This window comes from Patella vulgata, chromosome 4 (genome assembly GCF_932274485.2).
Source record: "Patella vulgata chromosome 4, xgPatVulg1.2, whole genome shotgun sequence".
Classification (NCBI taxonomy): Eukaryota; Metazoa; Mollusca; class Gastropoda; family Patellidae; genus Patella; species Patella vulgata.
This window is the reverse complement of record NC_065882.2, coordinates 80,941,015-80,968,640: the sequence shown is the minus strand read 5'-3', so window position 1 is coordinate 80,968,640 and position 27,626 is coordinate 80,941,015. Positions and strand designations below refer to the sequence as shown.

At 36.2% G+C, this 27,626-nt stretch overlaps 2 protein-coding genes across 2 annotated transcripts; one reads left to right on the top strand and one right to left on the bottom strand.

Annotated features, from left to right (window-relative positions):
• Positions 1–6,403: 6,403 nt before the first annotated feature.
• Positions 6,404–8,085, bottom strand: LOC130012422 (uncharacterized). The gene has a single exon (XM_056100325.1). It carries the CDS (start codon positions 8,027–8,029, stop codon positions 6,827–6,829), a length of 1,203 nt encoding a protein of 400 aa, XP_055956300.1. The 5' UTR covers positions 8,030–8,085; the 3' UTR covers positions 6,404–6,826.
• A 15,723-nt stretch (positions 8,086–23,808) lies between these two features.
• LOC126817093 (probable methyltransferase-like protein 25) lies at positions 23,809–27,080 on the top strand. The gene has a single exon (XM_056100324.1). It carries the CDS (start codon positions 24,307–24,309, stop codon positions 27,046–27,048), a length of 2,742 nt encoding a protein of 913 aa, XP_055956299.1. The 5' UTR covers positions 23,809–24,306; the 3' UTR covers positions 27,049–27,080.
• The last annotated feature ends 546 nt before the right edge of the window (positions 27,081–27,626 follow it).

Genomic DNA, 27,626 nt, shown 5'->3' with positions numbered 1-27,626 from the left:
GGCCTAATACAGTTAAACAATTTCATGTCCCTGATTCATATCACGTGACAATTTAATGTAACAATCCTGGGCCCTTATTCACGAAAACTTAAACTAAGATACAATCGAAATTTTAAGAAATACTGCAATTCAATTGGCTGACCAGTAAAATCAATTTGCATATATCCAATGAAGTTGCAGTATTTCTTAAAATTTCGGTTGTAACTTAGTTTAAGTTTTCGTGAATAAGGGCCCTGTTTCTTGTTTTGGGCTGAAAGCTAATTAATAATTACTGATATACTGAATACCTAGGCAAACTAGTTCACGGAATGTTTTTAGAATATATTGCTATCATAAGTCAATAATATACCTACTATACATGTACATATGTATATTGTAAAATATAAATACGATAATCATATTCAAAATTCATTGAATAATAACATAATAATAATACAATAATTAACATGAAAAGGGTTATATATACATATCAAAACATGAACAAGATTACATTGCCAAGTTTTTTTAGTTTCTCAGGGGGGTTGGATGGCTGAATGGTTAGCGTGCGCGCGCTGTATCATAAAGTCTGTCATTGAGTCGACTGGCGTGGTTTCGAATCCCCGGTTGTACGTGGCAAGGAGTAGGGTCGCCTGTCCAACCTCGTGGGTTTTCTCCGGTTTCCTCCCACTGCTAAAGACCCCTACGCGCAAGCGAATTATGTAAATAAAATTAAACCATGTGTTAGTCCCGAAATGACCTAGTTTGTGTCGAGCGGACGTTAAACCCCATTTCTCTCTCTCTTTTAGTTTCTCAGATTCTCCTCAAGTCTATATTGTACACCACGTTTGAATACCCCTGATTTTTATTGCTTTAGGTTCGAAAGGAACATCTTGGAAAATATCTGATGTCTTTTCCCGCCCACATCTCACAAAAAAAAAAGAAAGAAAAAATATTTCAATTATTGTAGATTGTTATTTTATAGCCTTCTCCTCTACTTCTCTAACAGTTTTACCTCTATTAAGAAAATGTGAAACCTCTGTTTCTACAAAATAAAACAAAACAAAGTAGTGTTGGACATCCAGCCGATAAAAAGTAGTGTTGGACATCCAACCGATAAAAGGTAGTATTGAACATCCAGCCAATAAAAGGTAGTGTTGGACGTCCAGCTGATAAAAAGTAGTGTTGGACGTCCAGTCGATAAAAAGTAGTGTTGGACATCCAGCCGATAAAAGGTAGTGTTGGACATCCAGCCGATCAAAGTTAGTGTTGCACATCCAGCCAATAAAAGGTAGTGTTGAACATCCAGCCAATAAAAGGTAGTGTTGCACATCCAGTCAAAAAAAGGTAGTGTTGCACATCCAGCCGATCAAATGTAATGTTGCATATCCAACTGATTTAATATAGCAGTATATTTCTTTACATGCAGTGCTAAGACATCCCTATGTTTGCCAAGTGTGTCTAGGTAATTAAGTACTGCTCCCTGCAGTTGGCTAGTACATGTATTTCTAGATAATGCAGTGCTCTGTAGGCCTTCATGTATTTCTAGAAGTGCTCCCAGCAGAATTGGCTAGTAAATCGATATCTAGATAATATAGAATTCTCTTCTTGATGTGTTATTTGGCAACCAGGGGCATAATTCACGAAAACTTGAACTAAAATATTTTAAGAATGAAACTATTTCATTGGATGAAAAGTCCTAAATATTTAGTTTTAAGTTTCTGTGAATGAGGCCCCCAAGTGAATTACTGGGTCCTGTTTATACCCCATTTGTTTATAAATCCCTTTTTAAAACAACATTAGTTTTCTTAAAGCCCTCTTTTTATTGTGGGGGGTTGGATGGCCGAATGGTTAGCACGTGTACACTGTATCATAAGGCCTGTCATTTAGTCAACTGGCTTGGTTACTGGTTTCGAATCCTCGGTCGGTTGTACGTGACAATGAGTAGGGTCGCCTGTCCAACCTAATGGGTTTTCTCAGGGTCCTTCGGTTTCCTCCCACGGCTAAAGACCCCTATAAAATAAAACCATGTTAGTCCCAAAATGACTCTATCTCTCTCTATATATATATATATATATATATCTATCTCTCTCTCTTTTTTTTATTGTGATCATTGATCAGCATGTTAACTTCAGCACCGTGCTGTAATAAATCAGCGTATTTGTTAATCCTCATTTTTGCCTTTTTTACCCTCAATACCTCCAAAACAGACTGCTTTCAAGCTACATTATCCCAAGCACGTTTTGTAGCGCTTCATGACATCTTCATTCTGTGTCGCGATTAATGAGGGTAGGCTGGCACTTTCTACAGCTCGTAGTATAGCTGTTTTTCAGCTATCGCATCTGTAAATGTTAGCACAAACAAATCAACAAATCATCATTTATTTTACTTCTTTTTATAATACGTAATTAAAGGGAGATAATACGACTAAAGGGAGACAATACGACAGTTAGCCCCATATGAGCCTCAATATCAAGGTTGTTAACATCTTCGTACACCAAATGCGCGGTAGCCAGAATTCTGTCCCGAGAATTGCTGGACGTTCTCATCTTTTAGAAAAAATAATGTCCATGGGATCAGACGTCTCGTCAAATGAAGAACTTAATTCAACCTTCATTTCATTCCACATTCAGCTTTTTTTACAACATAAAATACATTGTTTTATATATACATATCATCAAGGATAAATAAATATTTAGTTAAACCTCCATGTTGTTGGTTGCCATGACAATGTGATTGATCCTTGTGTCTGGTATTCAGCTCTTATTACTAAGGTAGCAAATAACTCCACATTATCTTGGTTCCAGCATGTATACTGGGTTTCCGTATGTTTACCACATCAACGCCTTTTATGGACATGCACTCATTCGGTGTCCCGGTTGGTGGCATTTCCTACATTAAAATAATTATTTATATAGCCCTGACAATTCAACTCAGCCAGCTGGTCTCGGGTGCTTAAAATAAGTACAACTAATGTAAAATTACAACAATCACAACACATTAATCCATAAAAAAGACATAAACAAAAAACAAAGAACATTATTTGGTTAAAGCTAGCACTGTATTCATTCAGTGGCCGGCCTCGCCACAGTTCCAACAAGAATACTGGCCTTCCCTATTTTCTATGGCATTAACACTGCTGTCCTGGTAGACTACATTTACGGCGTTTCCACGGCCGGTTGGACAATGGTTTGACTGACATCGAGTTAGACTAAATATGTACGTCTATTTTACAAAAATTGTTTTCGCAGTGAGGCCATGCAACTGAGCATGAACAACAAATTTATTCCTTGGTATGGAGGCCCGGGTCGACTACATTCCGCAGGCAGGAATGATCCATCCCTGTGCGCTCTATCGCTGCAGGGTTGCCTCTTGACTGGACGCCTCTTCATAAATTCCTGTTTCTGCAATGTTTGCCTGTATTTTCTCCACAACTCTATAGAGAGAGTGTTGTATCGTGGTTGTAACACACAGATTATGTAACAAATTGTCTGTTAATTCCTCCCAGGTTCTTCTCTGCTTTCACTTGTGATTATTTATGGTATTCAGACTTCATTTTGGTTTTGTAAGACTAACACAGTAAAAACGAACTTCCTTCAACTTTGTAGGTGCTTTTAGATTTTTGATAACTTCTGCTTTTGCAGAATCAGGTTGAATGCCGTCTTTAGAAATGATGTGTCCTAAATACTTAACTGATGGTTTAAAAAATTCACATTTTGAAGGTTTAAGCTTTAATCCAGCTGCCTTTAAGCATCTGAATACTTCTGTTATGTGTTTTAGATGTTCAAGAAATGTTTTGGAATGGATAATGATGTCGTCCAAAAATACCTCGAAAAACTTGTGTAAACATCCTTTCATCAATTTATCCATCATGTGTTGAAAAATTGAAGAAGCTGTAGAAATGCCGAATGGGAGGCGATTGAATTCATAGAGGCCCATGAAAGAAGTAAAGGCTGTTTTAGATTTTGAGGACTCGTCGAGTGAAATTTGCCAATAACCACTCATAAAATCCAAGCATGTGAAGCATTTAGATCCCCCCCCCCCCCCCATGAGTAAATGACGTCCTCCATATGAGGAAGAGGGTAAGCATTTTGTCACAGTTGTTGGTTAAGTTTCATATAATCAATACAGAATCAATACGTTTTATCCGGTTAGGGAATCAAAAAAATTGGAGGTGAATAAGGGCTTTCGGAAGATCTAATTATGTCTGCTTCTAACATACTCTCAATCTGGGCCCAGTTTCTCAAAATCTTAACTAAAGATAAAATCCAAATTTTAGTAAATACTTCAGTTTTGATTGGCTAAGCACTAAAATCAATTTAATATTATCCAATCAAATTACTAAAATTTGGATTTGATCTTAGTTAACATGTCGTGAAACAGGCCCCTGTTCTTGAATGGTTTCTTTAAGATTAAGAGTGACGCGATATGGTTTAAGTCAACCAGTTCATGATCTCCACTATCTCAATGAGCCGGTTTTTGTTCATATGCGGCGATATGGACCTTGTCGTCTAATGTATTCGAATGAACCGAGACGAGTTTCCTCGCTATGCGGTCCACTTTTAATCCATTAATAAAAAATATTGATTAATGACTTTTGAATCAGCGGATTAGCCATTTCGTCAGTGGTATAAGCTTCTTCCGCGACCGATATAATTCTATCTGCAAACTTTTGCAGAGTCTTACCGTAACCTTGTCTTAATTTTTTTTAATTTTAATAATGCAAATTGGGTGTCTGCCATGTCGCTAAATCTATCCTTTAAAATTGTTTTTAACGCATTCCACGTATATTGGGGGTATCTTTTAATGTGTCTTAATGTATAGTCTGCCACGGTTCAAGTTAAAGTTTGCAGTGCCAAAATACGCATACTATTATCGTCTGCGTTGACAAGGATACCGCGCATTTTCTCCACAATTCATAGTATACCTATTATCTGTGCTCAGTTGACTGGTTACCTGAAAACTCTTTGATGTTTACATCCTTACGTTGTCTCAAGTTTGTCATGGACGAGATTATGTTCATGCTTGGTTTCTTTTTTTATCTCAAAAAATCCCTAGAATTCAGCATTTTTTACAACATAAAATACATTTTGTTTTTTATATATACATATCATCAAGGATTAATAAATATTTAGTTGATCCTCCATGTTGTTGGTTGCCATGACAATGTGATTGATTCTTGTGTCAGGTATTTGGCTCCTACTACACCACATTGTCTTAGGTATTTTTATTTATCTAAAAAAAAAAAAAAAAAAAAAAACTCAATTTGGCATGGGCTACATTTTGTTTTTTTATATATATATACTTTACCTCAAGGGATCTTTCACAAACTTTCACTCCAACCCTTTGATCCGTGGCAGTCACAGTTAAATCCCTAATGTTCTTCCAGCCCCTTGCCATGATCCCAACCTGAGACATTTTAGTCAAAAACCAATGGCATACAACTCGACCAACATTTCCCAGTCTATGTTAATAGTTATCTGATTTCTACATTAAAACGTGGATTGGTTAAATTTTTATATAGACATCCTTTAAGCATTCTATAAAGTACCTGTAACGATTTAGAATCTTCTGACTTCTTTTCCAAGGATCTCTTTATTTCTAGAACAAAGTTATAGAAGGTTGAAGTACATGTAACTTGTCTTTTGGTGGTACAGAGCAAACATCGTCTCCTTGCAGCGTGATTTTGTTTCGTGTCAATAGTCCGCAACCACTGTTGTTCAAGGCACATCCGCCATGGTTCTACCATAGATGTTATCTTTTTTCCAGCCCGTCTTGTACACTTTAGATTCGTTCTCAGTGGGTGCTTTGCTGTGATAATCTGACAGCTTCATGGTAAGTCTGACGCTGCTTTGTTCTGTAGGTTCCCGTAAGATATTCGGATAGTCTATCTGGCTGATCCAACAGAGGAGCTGTTGGTGACGTAGAGTGGCTTTCTCTTTCTACGAGCATGATATTGTCTGTAGGAGGGTGACGTGGAATATTTTGGGGTAAATCATTTGACTTATTAAACTTGACAGATAAGGCTTTTCTAATTTTTCTACCAATTTTGGAATAATGGAAACATTAGGCCAAGACTACGATAACTATAAAGATGATACCGGCCCCAATGGCATAATGTCGCCAATTAAGCTGTTTTTTCTCAGGTTTACTGGATTTAAGGTTATTTAGTTCTTACAGTAAATGAGACATAGGGATAGTTTTAAGCCCATGCAATTTCCTGGGTAAATTTTTCTAGGGTATAGTTTTGAAGCGTGGTTTGGATAGGTGCCCATAATTTTTCCATAGACACATTAAACGTGTTAATTATCCAGTCGAAAGAGGGTTTATCAAAATAGATTTGTTTTGATAAAAAGGAAGGCATAGGGGTAAGTGGGGCACGGTGGACCATTTTTCAGATATTCTAAGTTTACTCATTTCAGTGACACATCATTCCTTTGGGATGTAGACCAATATATCGGCTTCACTTCGGAATGATTGCGGGATATTTATTTTGGTGCACTTGTTGAAATATTTAATGTAACCAGATTGATCCAAAGTGGTCCAATGTACCCCAACTACGGGGTACTTTGGACCGCCCTATGGGGCACATTGGACCAGATATAACAACATGTAAAATGAACTATAACTATTTATTTCAAACACATGCAAAAAAAATAAACTTGGTTGGTAGAACAATGACTAGTCTCTAACATGGCTTCACATAGTCAACTTCAAAAGTATGACGATAAATCAACATCGAACATGATCTTCTTGCAGGTTCTTTCTGTTCCACCAGTAGAAGTGGGTAGTGGAAGAATCATTACAATATCATCAACATCCACTGTTGCTATATTTTCAATGCTAGGGTTCACAAAACTGTTACATTTTTATAAAATGTAACAACTGCCTCATCTGCATTCAAACTGGTAATAACTCCTGCAAAATATTTCTTAGTTTTCTTCATGCAGAACTTAACTAATACATAATAACCAACTTGTAAGTCAGTGGCAGTTATATCAGGTGGTAATTCTGGTTCACTTGGTGGGTCTGTGTCACTATTGTCATCTAATTCTAGCTCAAGATCATCTTCGCTACTAGAATCGTTGTCATTTGCGATGTTACGCTTTGTTGTTTTAGCCCTCTTTAATTGTCTTTCTCTTTCTTCTTTCTCCAACTGTTCTTTTACAGGAGTATCTGTTAAAATACTGGTTGTCTTCCTTTTCCTAGTGACTTTTCGTCGAGGTCCAGCTTTCACAAAAGGACGTATTTGTTCTGGCGTCAAAGCAGCTCTGATTTCATTTGACTTATCGGTACTTGTTGATGGTAGATTTACATGATCATCACTGGACTCCCCTGTGGTAGTTTCATCATCTAACGTTATATCAGGGTTTGGTCTGTCAGTCACAAAAGCGCCTAAAAACTCATCGTCTTTAAAGGCATCCTTGTTGAATGGCCATACACCCGGTCTGCGAAATCCAGACATAATATTACTAGGTGTAAAGGCTTTTGGAAATGCAGAATTTAATAGCTCAGACATGTTATAGATCGTAATAGTTTGTCCAGGATGACTGAGTTGCCAGGCATTACACGCTTCATTGAAATACCTTTTTAAAGGTGAATAAACTGAAACATCAAGAGGTTGCAGTTTATGGCTGCAGTGAGGTGGGAAAGTTAACAACACAACACCATTATTCTTGGCCAAATCAATCGCCTCTATCGTAATATGGCTATCATGGTTGTCAAAGATGAGCAGAACGGGACGATCTTTACTTGCTCGTGTATGTTCAATGAAATGATTCAGCCATTGGACAAATATTTCTCGGCTAGTCCATCCAGATGGGTTAGCAGCTCCAATTGTACCGGTTGGTGATCCATTTAGCATATGGGACTTGAAATTAACTCTGGGGAATATGAGCATTGAAGGTAAGTAGTTTCCGAGAGCATTAACAACACCTATCATGGTTGTAAGAATTCCACGCTCTGCAGATGTGACTTGCCCTACTTGTTTCGTTTTCCGATCAGCAATAACTTTAGGGGGTTTATGAACTGTTGTTAGACCAGTTTCATCCATATTGTACACATCCTCTGCAGAGAATTTGTAAGTAGTAAATATTTTCTCTAAGTTGTCATAGAATTCGCCAACATTCTTTCTGTTGAAACTGGTGCTTCTACTCAGACTTGTAGCTTCTGGTTTTCGACATAACAGTGTTGGGTGTCGCTGCATAAAACCATTGATCCAGTCTATTCCAGCTAATTGATGCAAATCCCATTCTGTTAGTTTGTTTAGCATGCTGCCATGCTTTCGCGTCAGCCCATGGTGGTGTTTTGCTGCGGTCTTGATATAAGATTCCAAGAGCTCTTCTTGGAGGTCTGTAAAAACTTGACGAGTTGAATTACTTTTAAGAAAAATTGTATTTTCAACTCCAGATTTCTCGGCATCCTTTACGTAGCGTCTTAAGGTGGTTCTAGCGATCCCCCAATCTTCAGCGGTTTTTCTCAACGATGCGCCATTCAAAACTAGTTTCACTGCTTCCTTCATATTGACTGCTGCAGTTCTTGGTTGGTTAGTCTTCTTTTTATATTTTCTAACCATTTTGTCTGTAAAATAATAAAATCATGACATATAAGTTACATTTTCTACACTATGGGGCACTGTGGACCACCGTGCCAATCTGCCCCACGGCCCCTGGTCCATTGTGCCCCATATCTAAAATCTGATTGACATTGAGGTTAGGTCAAATATGGATGAGCCTAGAAACTCCTCTATTTTACAGAAAAAATCAAAAATCATATAAGATTGCACTTGCGGATCACTAGACTGCTACTTTGATAACAATGTGAGCTATCAACTGCTCAAAAAATTAACGCGGAAAAAAAATTAGGACTTTAAAATAAACTTTTACTTACTGCAAGTGTTCTTGTTGTAACCATGTGCTGTAGACAATATGGCAGCCTTATTACATCATTTCCTGGATACCAGGAATGGTTAAGAATATATCAAGAGTTATCTTCCCCCCAAAGGTAGGGTGGTCCACGGTACCCCTATGTCCATGCTGCCCCACTTACCCCTACTTAAGTAATCAGTAGAAGCAGAGCATGAAGGGTTCAATTGTACCGCACCTATAGGTGGGGAAACAGCGAGGAATGCATAAATTTGGAATTTTGACATATGACGCTAAATCTAATTTCGTTCTGGGTAGTAACTAGGCAAAATCCATCGGAGACATATTCAGCCATTGGTAAAACGCAATTCGGCTTGATTAGGACCCAGCAATATTTATCAATTTGCTTTTGTTCTGCATAAATAAGGCAACCACGCATAGCTTACTCAAATTTATTTGATATATCGGACTTAGTATGCGACAAAGTCCTACTAAAAGATTGCTACATTTATCGACTTCTTCTCGAGTTAATAAAACGTTTTTTGTCCTTTGAACGCTGACGGCCAAAATGTCGGTCTCAAGCTCGTATAGGGCTTTCGAATCAGAAGGAATTTTCTTGGAAGTCATAGGCACTGGCAAATTATGCGCACAGTAAATTTCTAATCTTCCGTCGGAATCTAATATAGGTACCGATATGATCACTAGAATACGGTGTTCGTCTAGAACTGTGATGCGGGTCAGTAATTAGTAGAATGACCACAAGTCAGTCTTTGGGTCCTCAGGTAAATGTAAACTTGGTGGCAACATATCTTGTATTTCAACAAGTAGTCGCCTTAGATTGATCGGCGTTATCGCACTACATGTAGGTGACAGGTGACCAAGTGAGTAACTCTTCTAGATATAACTCGGCTCTCCTCATCATTATTTTTATTTCATATAACATAATACTAAAACTGCTATTCTACATTTGAGCGATTTACAGTTCATTTGATTTTTTCTTTCTTTCATGGCCATTTTCCTTCTGTATCCGTAACATCTTGTCCTTCTCGTGTAAGTTCATAATAAAAACATTTGTCTCCATTTTCAACTGTCACCGCTTTCTGCTTATTTCCGTACAACCACGGTTGTTCGCTGGACACGGTCACCAATTTATGTTTATAACATAATTTCAATTAGAACACTATCTGTATTGGACATTAATTTATTCTAGCAACAGTATTACAATATTAGAAAATAGAGAGACACTTCTCTGGTGAGCTTCCAAGCTCCACTGATTTGTCTCAACAACCTCAGCTAATTTATACTAAACTTAGATGTGGTATAAAGTTAATTAAAGTATGCGTATACATATATTATTGATATTAATATATTAAATAAAAAACTACACAATGAATCAGCTGTCATTGATAGATTATTTCACTATAATCATATTGATGTTGGCGACACAGCAGTCAGCAATCGGTCAACATATTCTCTAACTTGAACTCTCTCACCCTGTAACAGTCGTCTATAACTAAATTCAAACGAAGATACAAGTGCAGAAACTTTTCCAGTTGCAGCACATGTCTTCTGAATTCTCGGACAATATTCATTACTTTTTGATCCAGACTACCAAGTTTGTCATTTAGTTTGTTTATAGCTTGTCTATCGGCTAAAATTTGGACTCTCGAAACATTTAAAGGCTCAATACCACTCTTGTTGTAACTGAATAATATGCCCCAATCTTTATTCTGGTCAACAAAATGTACTATTTTACAATATTTCAATTAATTGATGATACAAATTTCATCTTAACACACCTTATTTAAAAATTTTGAAAAATTCAACATAATGGTTTGAAACGTCTAACGTAAACCTTTTCAAATGAAACTTCGATTTAAAAATATTTTCGAACCCTCTGGACAAGTAAAAAAGGATGTAATGGATAATTTACACAACAGGTAGGACACTTAAACATCTAGTACTTAGATAGAGATATTATTTAATTTCTGGAGCTTTCAAGCCAGCAAGAGTGTTATTGTCCCTTTAAGAGGGAAAGGCTTTCCCTTGCGACATGCGCAATGGCCTCTTGATTTATCGCTAAGCCTTTTACATTATTTCTGATAGTTTTCTATTCACTCTCGGAGACTGCCAAACCAAAAATTCAAGGCTTTACCTAGTATGGGAATAAGCGATCTTCACATTTTCGAGGTCTGTAATGTTTTGAAATCGGCCACTGCCGTCATTAAGTCAACGTGATTGTCTCTTAAAGTCATAATTTCAGTCCTAAGTTTAGTTGAAGTTATTCGGAAGTCGCGCATCTCATTAGAGGTGTACTGAGATGTGATATCATCTATTTCTATTAGCGCAAGTCCCATGTCAAAGGATAGAGTTTCAATAAATCTATCGAAAGGGGTCATATCGTTGATTAATTGTTATAAGCCATGAAGATCTACTCGTCGTTATCCGGTTCACTGGTCTAAACAGTAAGTTGTCATGAGTAAGAAAACCTCTTGTCAGTCCAAAAGTCAACCATAGGAACCATAATTTCATTCCCTATAATAAAATAATTAAATGACACGTAAATTAACAACAACTCGCTTACAACTTTTTATGTCTATATAGAAGACATATAGGTTGTAACCCACTGAATTTAATGATACGATTTATGTAGAAATGGCAAAGTTACATAGTTGTATCATTAAGCTAATAGAATTTTGTCAAGTTGGTAATAGTATACATACGTTCGTCATTATAATTTACTTCTAATATAGTTAACAGTGTCATATCCAAAATTACAACCACCTGGTTAGTGAGATTCATATCACATGACAATTCAATGTAACAGTCTTGTTCCTTGTTTGGACTGAAAGCTAATTAATAATTACAATAATTACTAATCTGAATACCTTAACAACTAGTTTATGGATTAAAATTAAATTTACAATCGTGTTTTGGACTGAAGCTATTTACGGAATGTGTTTATAATATACATGTAGTGTTAGCATAAGACAATAACACACCTATATATTATAAAATATTTGTACCATAAGAATAAAACATATACTAACAATAATACAATGATTAAAAGGAAAAAGGATAATATATCAAAATAATAATAATGCAATAATTAAAATAAAAAGGATAATATATACATATCAAAACATGAACAAGATTACACTGGACAATGGCCTGACCGATATATCAAGCTGGACCTACGTTTCCATTTAATTTGTTCAAAATTGCCTCTGCCATTTTGTTTAGTAATTCAAATTGCTTTACCTTACTTTATATTCCGTTGTCCGTCTTCTTGAGTTCCGTTGTCTGTCTTCTTGAGTTTGATATATTCTATCCTGGTCACGGCACCAGTTACACCTCTATATAGTACTGTAGAGGGTAAAGAAAGATAAGCCAGTTTCTTTTAGAATATAGAATATATCTTTTAATAGGTCTTCTCAAGTTACAAAGTCCACCACCGTAATAACAATCCTTCACGTTGTGTATGATATATCAATTAGTCCTCTTATCCATCAGCTCTTGTATTTAGTCTGGTTGTCTGCTACACGTAAATACCTAGGTATGCAGCTCGGTACTGTCAAGTCTGTCGTATCTTTGACCATATATAGGTATCTGATCAGTTTGCAACATCATGATGCCTGAAAGACATCGTGTAGCTATTAAAAAGTTAAGGTCCAGATCAAAAGGCGAGAACTGACAGAGATCATTAGAGATCACTGTACACAAAGCTCTATTGTAACTTATATATTAATTCATCAAACAGGATTACCTGGTCAATGGTCTGACAGATATCGAGCTAGCTTAAACATAGAGTAGGGACATACAACTATTTTACATTCTTGTTGAATATATCTCTAATGATGTCCTTGTGTTACAATGTCGTCTACAGTAATGGTACTTCACGGTGTCTGTATTATGGCCGTCAGTTCTTGTACCGTCATTTTTCGTCCTTGTCTGGTTGCCTGCTGTAAGTGAATAACTTGGTATGCAGCTCAGTACTCCTGTTTACATTATAAATCGGATCCCTTCAACCACAATAAATCACATTTAATGAATATAAAGGGATATTGATAAATATTAGTTGATGCTGTTTTATTGGTTGCCATGACAATGTGCTTGATTCTTGTCAGGTATTTGGCTCCTACTACACCACATTGTCTTGGGTATTTTTATTTATCTCAACAAAAAAAAAAATCCCTGGAATTCAGCATTTTTACAACATAAAATACATTTTGTTTTTTTTGTATACATATCATCCGTTATCAATAAGTATTTAGTTGATCCTCCATGTTGTTGGTTGCCATGACAATGTGATTGATCCTTGTGTCGGTTATCCGGCTCCTACTACAAAGGTAGCAACCCCATTGTTTTAGGTAAACACACTCAATTCAGCGTGGACTACATTTTGTTTTTTTATATATATACTTTTCTTCAAGGGTTCTTTCAAGTTCACTCCAACCCTTTGGTCCCTGGCAGTCACAGTTAAGTCCCTAATGTTCTTCCACCCCATTGCCATGATCCCAACGTGTGACATTTTAGTCAAAAGGCCAATGGCATACAACTCGACCAACATTTCCCTGTCTATATTAATAGTTATCTGATTTCTACATTAAAACGTAGATTGGTTCAATTTTGATATAGACATCTTTTAGACATCCTATAAAATACTTGTAATGACTTAGAATCTTCTGACTTCTTTCCAGAGGACCTCTTTAATTTGTGATGTTTGGAAAATCTGCTATTATTAAAGGTTTCCATAATTTAATACTTGAAAGATTGAAATGCATTTTGTATTTTAAATAGAGTTTTTAATGACATATTTACTTTCCTTTGTATAAAACGAGAGCTATCCATTAGATGCAGAGCAAGATATTTTCAATTTTATAATATCAATGGGGGGATGTGCAATTGATTTATGTCCAGAATTCGAATATTTGCCATAAAAAGACAAACGAGACAAAACCTTGATATTTTTGTACATGTAGTTGATATTGTAGAACTGAGAGGATAAAAATAATAAACCAGGTGCTTGTTGAATATAGAATATATCTTTAATGATGTCCTTATGTTACAATGTCATCTACAGTAATGGTACTTCACGTTGTGTTTGTTATATCCGTCAGTTCTTATATCCATCATTTCTCGTCCTTGTCTGGTTGACTGCATGTTCCTGAAGCAACGACTGCGAGTCATCTGGCCCTTGCTTGTTGACTTCACAATTCCCGAACTATAGCTATGTTATCTACAGACACGTGAGCAGTAGTGTCCAATCAGAGGTTGTGACATCGCGACCTCAACGGAAACCTTGACATTGAATGAACCTTGAACTTTGCAACTCGATTATCAGAGGTAGACATTTTAGCTTGAAAGTGCGAAACTTGGTATTCGAGACGATCGAGGAATCTGATAGGCTCACAAGTTGGGCTTGTACCCAATCGAAATTACTGCCGCAATATGCAGGGTATTATGTGAAGGCCTTGATAAGATGTACGTAGTTAAAGCGAGATCAAGCCTTCTATTGAAGATGGGTTGACTGCAGGGCTGCCGACAACCAGTATCGCAGCGCAATTTGCGATACATATTTCGTCCGTTGCTAACCAAAAATTAAAATCTGACGTTTTTGAATCGCAGTTACTGCGAATCATTAATGTGCCAGTCATTTTGGATATTGTCACAAGAATAATCCACATTTTGAAGACTAGAAGGCTTACTCAACACTTTCAACGTGTATAAAATGTTGAATAAAATTTTATAAACAAAACTGAATTCTCCGTGTGACATTTTCTTATCGAGCTACCCAGACACAATACTATATAACACAGGGACATAACTCTATGAATAGGGACTATTAAACCAGAAATAGGGAATCAAGTAGTCGCACTCACGTTGCGAGACATCAAGTAATTATATCATATTCATTTTGAAATAAATAACTCCAGTGTATCCCCCACGTATTGTAAATAAAATATAAAAAAATAAATACATGTTAACGTATTGTAAAATGATAAATCAAAGTAAAAATTCCCGTAAAATATTATTGTTTATATCGCGTGTGTCTAGTTAATCGAGGTGCGCCCGATTGAACAAAAATAGTAATACACGATAAAAAGCAGACGAGATTGTTTTCTAAGGAAGATTTCTAACGTAACAAAAAAATAACAATTAAAATGAGTGGGGCTTCAGAAGTCACTGTCAAGAATTGCCTTCAGACATAAGACCTAACTAAATGTCTACATCACATTTACAAACTGTCACAAGTACTTGTGGCAGTGCTAAAAAAATCTTAAGAATAGTCAGAATCTAATCATATTTGTTATGAATTAAAGTAATATCTTGGTATTTAGGTGTTTTACATTGAAACTGAAAAACTGCTAATCAGTTTTTAAATTTGCTAATCAGATTTGGCAAAATTGGACTTCTTGATTAGCAGTGCTGCTAATCAACTGTGAAAAATACCGACAGCCCTGGTTGACTGCTGTAAGTGAATACCTTGGTATGCAGCTCAGTACTCTTGTTTGCATTATAAATCAGATTCTTTCAACCACATTAAATCATTTAATGAATATAAAGTGATATTGATATATTTTTGTTGATCTTCTGTTTTATTGGTTGCCATGACAATGTGCTTGATTCTTGTGTCAGGTATTTGGCTCCTCCTACACCACATTGTCTTAAGTATTTTTATTTATCTCAACAACCCAAAAAATCCCTTGAATTCAGCATTTTTACAACATAAAATACATTTTGTTTTTTTTGTATACATATCATCCGTTATCAATAAGTATTTAGTTGATCCTCCATCTTGTTGGTTGCCATGACAATGTGATTGATCCTTGTGTCGGGTATTCAGCTCCTACTACTATGGTAGCAAATACTTCCACCACATTGTCATAGGTATTTTTATTTATCTAATAAAAAATAAAAAACACACTCAATTCGGCATGGACTACATTTTGTTTTTTTATATATATACTTTTCTTCAACGGTTCTTTCAAGTTCACTCCAACCCTTTGGTCACTGGCAGTCACAGTTAAGTCCCTAATGTTCTTCCAGCCCCTTGCCATGATCCCAACATGGGACATTTTAGTCAAAAGACCAATGGCATACAACTCGACCAACATTTCCCAGTCTATGTTAATAGTTATCTGATTTCTACATTAAAACATAGATTGGTTCAATTTTGATATAGACATGTTTTAGACCTTCTATAAAATACTTGTAACGACTTAGAATCTTCTGACTTCTTTCCTGAGGACCTTTTTATTTTGTTTCATAATCTAACTATCTACAAATCTGTTCAACGTTGATTCAACAGGAACAGTTTCTATCAGCTGTACCTAGAACAGCCAATTTTTTCCTCCTAAAGCCTAGCTTATGTCTCTCTACGACGCAATAAAACTGACGGCGACTTGAAATCAGCGACTGGTTTATGATCAAGTAGGACTGATCAGTCGTGACTATCTGGGCGACCTGAGCGTTCTTATGACTGGTGTAAGTTGGACAGCAACCAGTCGCTGTCTGGTCGTCTCCAGTTAATCCGAGTCGCACGTTCTACTCCTATGACTGGAGATGACTAGTTGTCCCTAGTCGCAAGCGACATGAGCGCAACTAACACTGGCTTGAATTGGCGATCTGCAGATGTAGCCAGTAAAACTCGATTATTTAGTCACGTGGTACCCAGGGGGCGCTAACAACATTTTGAAGGTTATCACGTGTCAGTCATGTTATCAGTTGTGGCTCCGATCCTTCAGCGGACGCCGGGCGACATGAGCACACTTACGACTATGATCAACTGGTTGCTCGTGATTGCGTCCAGTCGTGGATAAATTCAGTCGTAGCGCCATAAGCTGTCAGTTGCCGGTGGTCGCCGTCAGTTTTATCGCATCGTAGGGCAACATAAGCTGTCAGTTGTTCTTAGTCGCCGTCAGTTTTATCCCATCATAGGGCGACATAAGCTAGGCTTAAGACAAAGTTATTGAAGGATAAAGTACCTTGTCTTTTGGTGGTACGGAGCAAACATCTTCTCCTTGCAGTGTAAGGTCATTAATAAAATTAGTGTCCAGATCAAAAGGCGAGAACTTTTTTCAGCCACATGAACAATGCTTTCTTGATTCTGAGAAAGTTTTTAGCGCTGTTTTTAATGACATTAAAATCTGACGCTGAAACAGATCCAAATATATAACTTAATGCCTTACCAACAATTGGAAACGGTGCTCTTCTATGTCATTTTTCAGCTAGCAATTTATGTTCACATGTTTTTCATTTTTTTAAATCCTATTTAGGTATCTAAACTGTCATCCATTTTATTTTAAGGACTCAATTTATTTCCGAATGAAAGAGAGGATTTTCGTTCCAATGGATGAATATTGATGATGGTATTGTTTGAATATACAAATATTTTAATACTTTATTTATTCATTCAATATCTGTTGTCCCTTCTATTCAATTTTCTATTAAAAAAAAAAACATTATTTCTAGTCAATAATTATTTCCATTCGATTTCCTAAAAAAAAAAGTAAAATAAAACATTATTTACTCTATTTTTTCTTCAGTTTCCTAAAAAAAAAAAATATTTATCTATATGAAACATTTATGTTTATTAACTTTAAGAATATGGACTCATGTTTTATTTATAAGTAAAAGCAAACATACTTTTTTCCAATAAAAGTTTACCTGCTCCTTGTCTGCTTGAAAAGGTGGATTTTAGAGAAACAAATAAATAAACAGTTTTATTAGCATGCATCGGTAAAAAATATCACTTCTCAAACCTTAAAGCGGCCCCCGTTTCACAACATTGTTGTACGTGTACCGTACTAATATACAGTTTTATTAGCATTCATCAGCAAAAAATATCACTTCTCAAACCTTAAAGCGACCCCCTTTCATACCATTGTTGTACGTGTACTGTACTAACTTTTTATACGCATTGTTACCACATTTAAGTAATATCTTAATCCTCTGAATTCTGTTTTAAAAAAATCAAAATCTATAAATTATCTTTGAATGTTGTCCTTGGGTGTTAGGGTTGATTTTTTTAAGTGAGGGTATTCACAGTAAATTAGACATCCAGTGTTACTTCTCACCTTTGCCAAAATATTTGAAACAATCTATCCACTTTAAGTTAGTTTTAGAATCGCGTCAAGATTATGGAAATTAAGAATTGAAAAGTAGGAAACAACTGTCTAGTGAGCACAAAACTCATAATGACCGTAAATACTTGTCCATAATGCATAGTTAGCATAAATACTTGTCCACAACTCATAATTACCATAAATATTTGTCCACAACTCATAATTACCATAAATATTTGTCCATATGTAGTAACCGGCACACGAACAATACTTTCTCGATTCTGAAAAAGTTTTTAGTACTGTTTTTAATGACATTAAAATCTGAAACAGATCCAAATAAATAATTAATGCCTTACCAACAATTGGAAACAGTGCTCTTCTATGTCTTTTATTTTCTCTTCAGTTTCCTAAAAAAAAAAAAAAAAATTATCTATATAAAACATTTATGTTTATTTATCAACTTTAAGAATATGGACTCATGTTTTATTTATAAGTAAAAGCGAACATATTTTTTTCCAATAAAAGCTTTACTGTTCCTTGTCTGCTTGAAAAGGTGGATTTTTGAGAAACAAATAAATATACAGTTTTATTAGCATGCATCAGCAAAAAATATCACTTCTCATACCTTAAAGCGCTCCCATTTCACACCATTGTTGTATGTGTACCGTACTAACAATTTGATAAGCTTTCTGACCACTATTCAGTAATATTCTAATCCTCTGAATTCTGTTTTAAAAAAATCAAAATCTATAAATTATCTTTGAATGTTGTCCTTGGGTGTTAGGGTTGATTTTTTTAAGTGAGGGTATTCACAGTAAATTAGACATCCAGTGTTACTTCTCACCTTTGCCAAAATATTTGAAACAATCTATCCACTTTAAGTTAGTTTTAGAATCGCGTCAAGATTATGGAAATTAAGAATTGAAAAGTAGGAAACAACTGTCTAGTGAGCACAAAACTCATAATGACCGTAAATACTTGTCCATAATGCATAGTTAGCATAAATACTTGTCCACAACTCATAATTACCATAAATATTTGTCCACAACTCATAATTACCATAAATATTTGTCCATATGTAGTAACCGGCACACGAACAATACTTTCTCGATTCTGAAAAAGTTTTTAGTACTGTTTTTAATGACATTAAAATCTGAAACAGATCCAAATAAATAATTAATGCCTTACCAACAATTGGAAACAGTGCTCTTCTATGTCTTTTATTTTCTCTTCAGTTTCCTAAAAAAAAAAAAAAAAATTATCTATATAAAACATTTTAATGTTTATTTATCAACTTTAAGAATATGGACTCATGTTTTATTTATAAGTAAAAGCGAACATATTTTTTTCCAATAAAAGCTTTACTGTTCCTTGTCTGCTTGAAAAGGTGGATTTTTGAGAAACAAATAAATATACAGTTTTATTAGCATGCATCAGCAAAAAATATCACTTCTCATACCTTAAAGCGCTCCCATTTCACACCATTGTTGTATGTGTACCGTACTAACAATTTGATAAGCTTTCTGACCACTATTCAGTAATATTCTAATCCTCTGAATTCCGTTTAAAAAAAAGAATTAAAATCAATAAATTATCTTTGAATATTGTCTTTGGGTATAAGGGTTGATTTTTTAAGTGAGGGTATTCACAGTAAATTAGGCTTCCTGTGTTTCTTCTCATCTTTGCCAAAATATTTTAGACAATCTATCCACTTTCAGTTAGTTTTAGAATCGGGTTATGATTATGGAAATTAAGAATTGTCAAGTAGAAAACAACTGTCTAGTGAGCACAAAACTCATAATTACCATAAATACTTGTCCATAATCCATAGTTGTCCATTAACCATAAATATTTGTCCATAACCCTTAGTCCATGACTATTTGTCTAAAACTAGTAGCTTTACTTGTTTGTTCTCATATTATACAATTGTTTTAATTTATACACAAATTGTAATTTGTGATTTTACAATACAAGTTTCCTCTTTTTTGTTCTGTCAATGAGAGTGATAGAAATTATTATTATAGTAAAGTTTGATTACATGTGAAATATTTTATTTTCAATTTTGTATTAAGTTGGATTGTTTTCATACATGTACAATAAAAAAAAAATGTTTTTTGTAATAGAATTGTTATTATTGATTAAAAAGAATAAATAAATGTTATTAAAACCAAACTGTCAAGCTTTTTAATCGTTAACCTTGTAGCATAAAATCAGTTTGCTGAGCAGCTGGGTTTTTTTTTAGGGGGTGCTGCATGTGTGATGTCTTGGTGCTTGACTAGCAGAACAGGGTACCTTTCACCACTACTGTTTTAAGAAAGCCACCTTTACACGTGGCCGGTACTAGGCCACAAGAAATTTCTAGAAATTGACCCATTTACATTACTCTACAATAACCGGTCTCGGAACCATGCCAGGCATGCCAAATTTGAAACTCTTCCCAGAAAAGTTTATTTCAGTCCCTATGCAAATTACCCGGATGAAAACAATTGTGGCGTTTGAATTAGATTGGGCAGCCATTTTATGTATTCGCCCCTCCCAACCGCCCACAAAATGTTGAATATTGCAACATGGTCTTATCTATCTCTGTGCCACGCTGAATGCCAGATTTTGGGTCAGTATGCAGAAATGAAATGTCGGCAAGATATTCCCATTCACACCTCTCTGGTATGTTTCAGGAGGTGTCCCCCAGCCAATTGACGAAAATTAGACACATTTTCCTGCTAATTCAGACCCTGAAAGGTTTCCAATATAGCCTTATTTGTATGGTTTTACAACCCAAATCCCACACAATGCCAATCTGAACTACAATTAATCATAAGAGAAATTAAATTTCAGGTCCTGAAAAATTGATTAAACATTAATGATAATGCCCGAAAACTGTCATTCAATGCAGAGTGGCTCCAGAAAAATTGCTTGTATTTATTACCCTCCCCCGTGGAATGAAACTGGTCAGACACCCAGAATTATTTGTTTATTTCATCAGCATGTGTTATATACTATTCAAAAAAAGTAGGGGATATTTGATTTTTAAGTGTTATTAAAGTCACCTAATGAAACTGACGAAGAAACAAATGACAAAATGAAATGAAGTTCACATTCATCGATTTATTCCAAATGATCGTTAGACTAAGTAAGGCACAGACTGACCATTATAAGGGTAAAATGATACCCGGGGTCAAACAGCAAAGTTACAACAGCATCACAACCAAGTCAGTAACGGGTAAATCCTCCTCTGTTTGCCAAACAAGCATTGATCCGACGTGGCATACTCCTAATGAGACGTCTAAGGTCATTTTGGTCCAGATTGTCCCATTCCTGTTGCAACGCAGCAGCAAGTTCTTGGACATTGGCAGGACGTTGCTGACGTTGACGTAACCTCTGTCCAAGCATGTCCCAGACATGCTCGATGGGGGAGAGGTCGGGACTCAGTGCTGGCCAAGGTAATGTGGTGATGTTCTGTTGTTGGAGGTAACCTGTAACGATCCTGGCCCTGTGACATCTTGCGTTGTCATCCTGGAAGGTGAAACGGCGGCCATGACGTCGTGCAAACGGCACAACATGGACTGCCAAGATGTCCCGGTAGTACTGGCCTGTAACACGCCCTGCAACAACATGTAAAGCCGTTCTTCCAGCAACAGTGATGCCTCCCCACACCATAACAGAACCACCCCCAAATCGATCATGTCTGATGACGTTAACGTCTTGGAAGCGCTCGTTTCGACGACGCCACACCCTCCTACGTCTGTCCAAAAAATCAACAGTGAACCTTGACTCATCTGAAAACATCACATTGCTCCAGCGTCGATTATCCCAGTGTTGACGATCCCTACACCAACGACGTCTTGCCTGAATGTGATGATCTCTCAAACAAGGGATCACGCGAGGACGTCGGGCGCGAAGGTGACCCCTATGCAGTCGATTCCGAATCGTCTGGCCACTCACTCTCACACCAGTGTCTGTTTGAAGACGAGCGCTGATCTGATTTGCTGTGATGACACGATTTCTCAAGGCCAAGGTACGGATAAATCGATCCTGGGCTTGAGTTGTCGCCCTTGGTCGACCTGAGCGTGGTCTGTCCTGTACAGATTGTGTATCACGGTATCTGGACCATAGCCTGCTTATGACAGACTGAGAAACATTCATCGTCCGCGCCACAACCGCCTGTGTTGTGCCGATCTGTAGCATGCCAAGGGCACGTAACCTTTCATTTTGGGTAAGCCGATGCATATCAAAATTTGTTTTCTTGGCACTGAAACAATTAAACTGATGTTTCCACCCTGGAATTCAATGCCACAATGACTGTAACATTCAAAGTCAGAGTCGTGCAAATCTTGGGTTAGACCCCCATGATGATCCCAAGCATCACCTGCATTCCATGCGGTAGCTATTGGTGCGTTTGGGCGTCACATGTAACTGGAAATGTTTCTTCTGTTAGGTTCTATAGTGACTTTTTTCGTAGTCATTTGCATATTTTAGTATTATGCCCCCAAAATCAAATATCCCCTACTTTTTTTGAATAGTATATAAAGGACCAGCATGTGTTATATAAAGGACCAGATAGCAGTGAATAAGATTCTGTCCCACCCAGGTTTGATCCTGATGTTGGCCGAGAAAGTTCCTCGGGATATTCTGGTCAGGTTTCCCCTTGTGGTGCAAGACCGAGGGCCTGGCAAGGAGAGGAGAGAAATGGGGTTTAACGTCCACTCAATACAAACCAGGGCATTTCGGGACTAACATATTGTTCAATTTTTTATTTCATTAAATCGCTTGTGCGTAGGGGTCTTTAGCAGTCAGAGGACCCAGAAAAAACCCATGAGGTTGGGCAGGCGACCCTACTCCTTGTCACTTAACAACCAGGGAATCGAAACCACGCCAGTTCAATGATTTGAGAATGGAGAAGTGAGAATAAGACTCGATTGACTGTAAGATTTAGATAAAGAGCTAGCCATTCTTGCTATAATAGTTCGAAAATAGATAATGTAAAATGAATAATTTGAAAATTTCATTCAAATTACTCTATTGCGAGCGAAGATATTAGCCTTTGAAAGTTTTACAAGAAGCGTAATAATTTCAACCACCGTAGGCCTACTGGTTGTTCGAAGCTAAGTCATGTCCTCCATTTTTAGATTAAATCAAAATATGGCTGAACCATTCTAATCTATTTAATATCGGAGAAATTCGATGCCATCGAGAGTTGATTATGGCCTGGATCAGTTAATTAATGTCTAATTAATAATTTAGATAACATTTCAGGCCTAAAGAAAGACCTGCAATAGGCAGATTAAGCTCTTGCATAATGTAGGCTATGTTTAAAGCGGAAATTGCAAATTTTCTAAGAAAGTCAAAAAATAATTATTTCTATGTCTTTTACTCAATAGGTTGTCAACTCAAAATTATACGATCATAGGTGTCATTCATTTACACAGGAAATAATAACACAATTACCTCCCTTGTTTTCTATTCTCCACCATGGAGTAGCGATATTCAAATGTTTGAAAATGAAGAGGAAAATGATATTTTTGCCAATTTCTCAGCTGGCAATAGTAAATTATAGGATTAATAGGATTATTCTTTAACAAGGTAGGACTGTTTATGGATACCATCTATTTTCAGGCTTTATTTTAATAAATTTTAAAAATATAACTTAAAAATTTGCAATTTCCGCTTTAAGATCACCTACACACATCTTGTCAAAACTACAACCAGCTCTATTTAAATCTTACATATAATGCCTCTTTAAACAGGATTGCATACATCTAACAACACAAAATAACAAATACATGTAAGATTCAATTAAACTTCCTAAACCTAAAAAAATTTTATAACTGAAATCACCATTTAGTGAAGTCTGTCTTTACAGTAAATTCGTTTCGTTTATATTTCGGCGGTTAGTACTAAATTTTAGTTTGCCACAATATGGCAACGAAGAGATCGAGAACTTAAAATATTAGACCAAACAGAGCTCCCATAAAAACTGGCTACAATTCAATTGAAGACAAATTATCGCCAGATACGTACGTTATTACACAGCAGAGTTCGTACGTAAAATAGTTTATTGTTCATGGCAGTTACACAACCAAACATTCAACATAGAAATTGCAGCTCTTATTAATAAGTCGGCAATCTTCGGCAGACCAGTATGGAAGGTGAACCGTATGTAATTTGTTTGGACATACGTCCTACGTAAAAATATTTTTTCGAAACATACCAAGAAAGCCTTGCGATAAAATCGACATTTAAATTATCAAGTCTTATGTGTGTAATAGTCATTCTGACATTGAATAACAATTCACCCATCTTCGGCATATTGAAATTGAACGGTGAGGCAAGTGTAGTTCTCTTTCGAAATAAAGTCTTATCAAAGTGTCAAACAAAATATTTTTTCTAAATATTCTAAAATGTCTTGCGAAAAAATCAGCATAGAAATTATCAAGACGTATTTGTGTAATTTTCATTCTTTTATAAAACAATACCAAGTTCTAATAAATGCTCATGCAATTAATTTTTTAACTCACGAACATTGGAATTTGATACCAGATGAAATGCAGAAGGAATTATTGTCATTAACTGACGAAGAACTCAAACTGCTCCCAGAGGTGACAGAATTTTTAGAGAGCAGGGAAAGAGTTGTTGAAAATAATATAACCAAGAATGACTATTTAGAAAAACTATCCTGTTGTTTAGAACATGAGGATGTTTCGTCCACCGAAAGAGATTCAACTGAAGTCCCATGTAAATGTTCAGACACTCAGATTCCAGTCGATAAAAGTCTCACTGAATTCTTACAATCCATACAAGGCCACAGATTAGAAGCATTAAATGTAGTGACATCTTTAGACGAGCTTGAACACAAGTTAAATATTTTCCCAATTAATCGAAACACGAACACTGATGGGAATGAATCCATGAATAGTGCGGGGAGATTGAGTGCTGGAAATGAATTCATGAATAGTGCGGGGAGATTGAGTACTGGAAATGAATTTATGAACAAAAAGAAATCACACGAGATTGAGATTATGTCCAGCATATGTTCAGGACTTCATGATAAATATAAAACCGATTTGGTTGTTGATATTGGAAGCGGTAAGGGTTATTTGGGAACTCACTTGGCTTCATATCACAATATTTTAGTTGTGGGAATTGATTCCTCTTCTGGAAATACAAGTGGTGCCAAGAAAAGGTCAAAACTCATGCAAAAACACCAGAAGATTTTCTCAAAAACGTCATTTCAGGGCGAGTTTCAAGTAGTTCAACAGAAGCAGTCTTCAGATCAGGGTAAATTGGGAACTCGAGAAGGTAGGCAACATAGGGTATCTGAAGTTGAGGGCCAGGACAGAGAGTCTCCTGTTCAAAAGGAGTCTCAAATTGGCAATGTGTCGTCAGTTCAGGGGGAATCTGAAGTCACCAGACAACAGAACAGGTTCCCAGATCAACAAAATGATTTGTCAGAGACTGGAGATAATGAACTAATCCAAAAGGAACCTCCAGTGACAAGCCTAAGAGATTCTCCACTGCTGAAGATGGAGTCATCAGTACTTATATCGACAGAAGATGCAGAACCAGACCAGAGAGAAGATCCAGCATCAACTGGTGGTGATTTAATGGAACCAGGTCAGAGAGAACCTCCAGTAGATTTACACATTTCAATAGAAGGTGTGTCAACTGATGATGTTTCATCTCAACCAGACCAGAGAGAACCTCTAGTACATTTAAAGTCAACTGATCGCGTTTCAACTCAACCAGACCAGAGAGAACCTCCAGTAGATTTACAGTCAACAGATGGTGTTTTATCTCAACCAAACCAGAGAGAACCTCCAGTAGATTTACAGTCAACAGATGGTGTTTTATCTCAACCAAACCAGAGAGAACCTCCAGTAGATTTACAGTCAACAGATGGTGTTTTATCTCAACCAAACCAGAGAGAACCTCCAGTAGATTTACAGTCAACAGATGGTGTTTCAACTAAAATATATAACTTGGACCAATCTGGGGATATTGAGAAATTTTCTATGTTAAATATAGATGAAGGGGCTGTGGGCAAAACAAATGTCAATTTTAGCTCATTGACTAAGAATAAAAAACCTGGTAAAGGCAAACATAAAGATTCTGGAAAAAGAGTTTTGAATTATTTCCCACAAACATTTTACATCGATAAATCTACTGAATTATGGGATGTGATTCGTACATCGTTACCTGAAAATATATCAGATGCAACTGGTCTCCATGTTGATGACAAACTTTCGCACAAAGTCCCCAACATTCTTTTAACTGGATTGCATACATGTGGAGATCTAGCATCCAATATTGTTAAGATTTTTTTGAAAGAAAAGTCAGTTCGTGTCTTATGTTATGTAGGATGTTGTTATCATTTAATGAAGGAACAATTTCTTGAATTTTCGGATCTCCATCAACGGAATCAAGACTCTTCCGAATATTCGGATTTCCATCAAAGGAACCAAGACTCTTCTGAAACTTCTGATCTGAATCAACGGAACCAAAATGTTTCCTTAGCTTCAGATTCACATCAACAGAACCAATACTCTTCTGAATCTTCTAATCTTCATCAACGGAATCAAAAATCTTCCAAATCTTCTGTATCCCATGAAAGTAACCAAGACTCTTCCGAATTCGGTTTCCCACTTAGTGATACCCTTATTAAAAACAAATGTTTTCTTGGTAGAACTGCTTTAAATTTGGCCGTCCAATCTCCATGTAGAATCAAGAAACAGGATTCTGAACTACAAGGAAGAACTTTCTTTAAAAGAGCTTTATTACAAAAAATAGTCTGTGATTTGTTTGGGGAAGACACCAAAGTTGGGGGGTTGAGAAATGTTGATAAAAATTGTGCAACATTTAGTGATTATGTAAGGAAAGCATTCGTCAAACTCGGATTTCCAACCAAAAATTTAAGTGAAGAACTTTTATCAAATTATTTTGACAAGTATAACAAAGAGGAGAAAAAATTGGCAGCATTTTTTCAACTGCGAGCTGCCTTGGCTCCATGCATAGAAACTCTAATTTTACTGGATCGATTTGCCTTTCTGTTGGAACAGGACATGTTAGAAAATGTTTTTTTAGTGCGTTTATTTGATGCGGAAGTGTCACCGAGGTGTTACGGATTTGTAGCTATAAAGAAATAAAAACAAAATGGAGAAAATGTTCCAATAGTCCACTTTTGTTTTGTTTGGGTTTTTTTAAAAATATATTTTGTGATTGTCTGCCCTAGACTATTCCTTTTGGAGCAGTTTCGGGACGGATGGAGTTCTATAACCGTTGATATCAATCCTTAATAAATTGCAATATGACAATACAAGTCTCGTAATGACAATACAACTTAAACATATTGTGTTTATGTTTTTGAATAGCGAAATAAAATGAAATGGGGTTTAACGTTCTACTGTTTTGCTCCTATTCCTAACGGGGCTAATGAAGATGGGCATACGCCATACAGTGTGCTATGAGGGAAATTTTGCTTGGACAGTGGCACTACAACCTACTCTTATATCAAATTCCAAATTTCAAGGGATCTTTTACGTGCACGCCAATGTGTACACAGAAACTCGTTTTTTCAGATCATGAAGTGAGAAATGATTCCTTTTGTTGAAATAAGAAAAATACAGTGAAAAATAGAAGGTAAAGGCCCGAAAATAGCCTTAAAACAGGTAAGTGGAGCAATATTTTCATATAGCAACTTTTAAATAAGCGTGGACAGGAATGA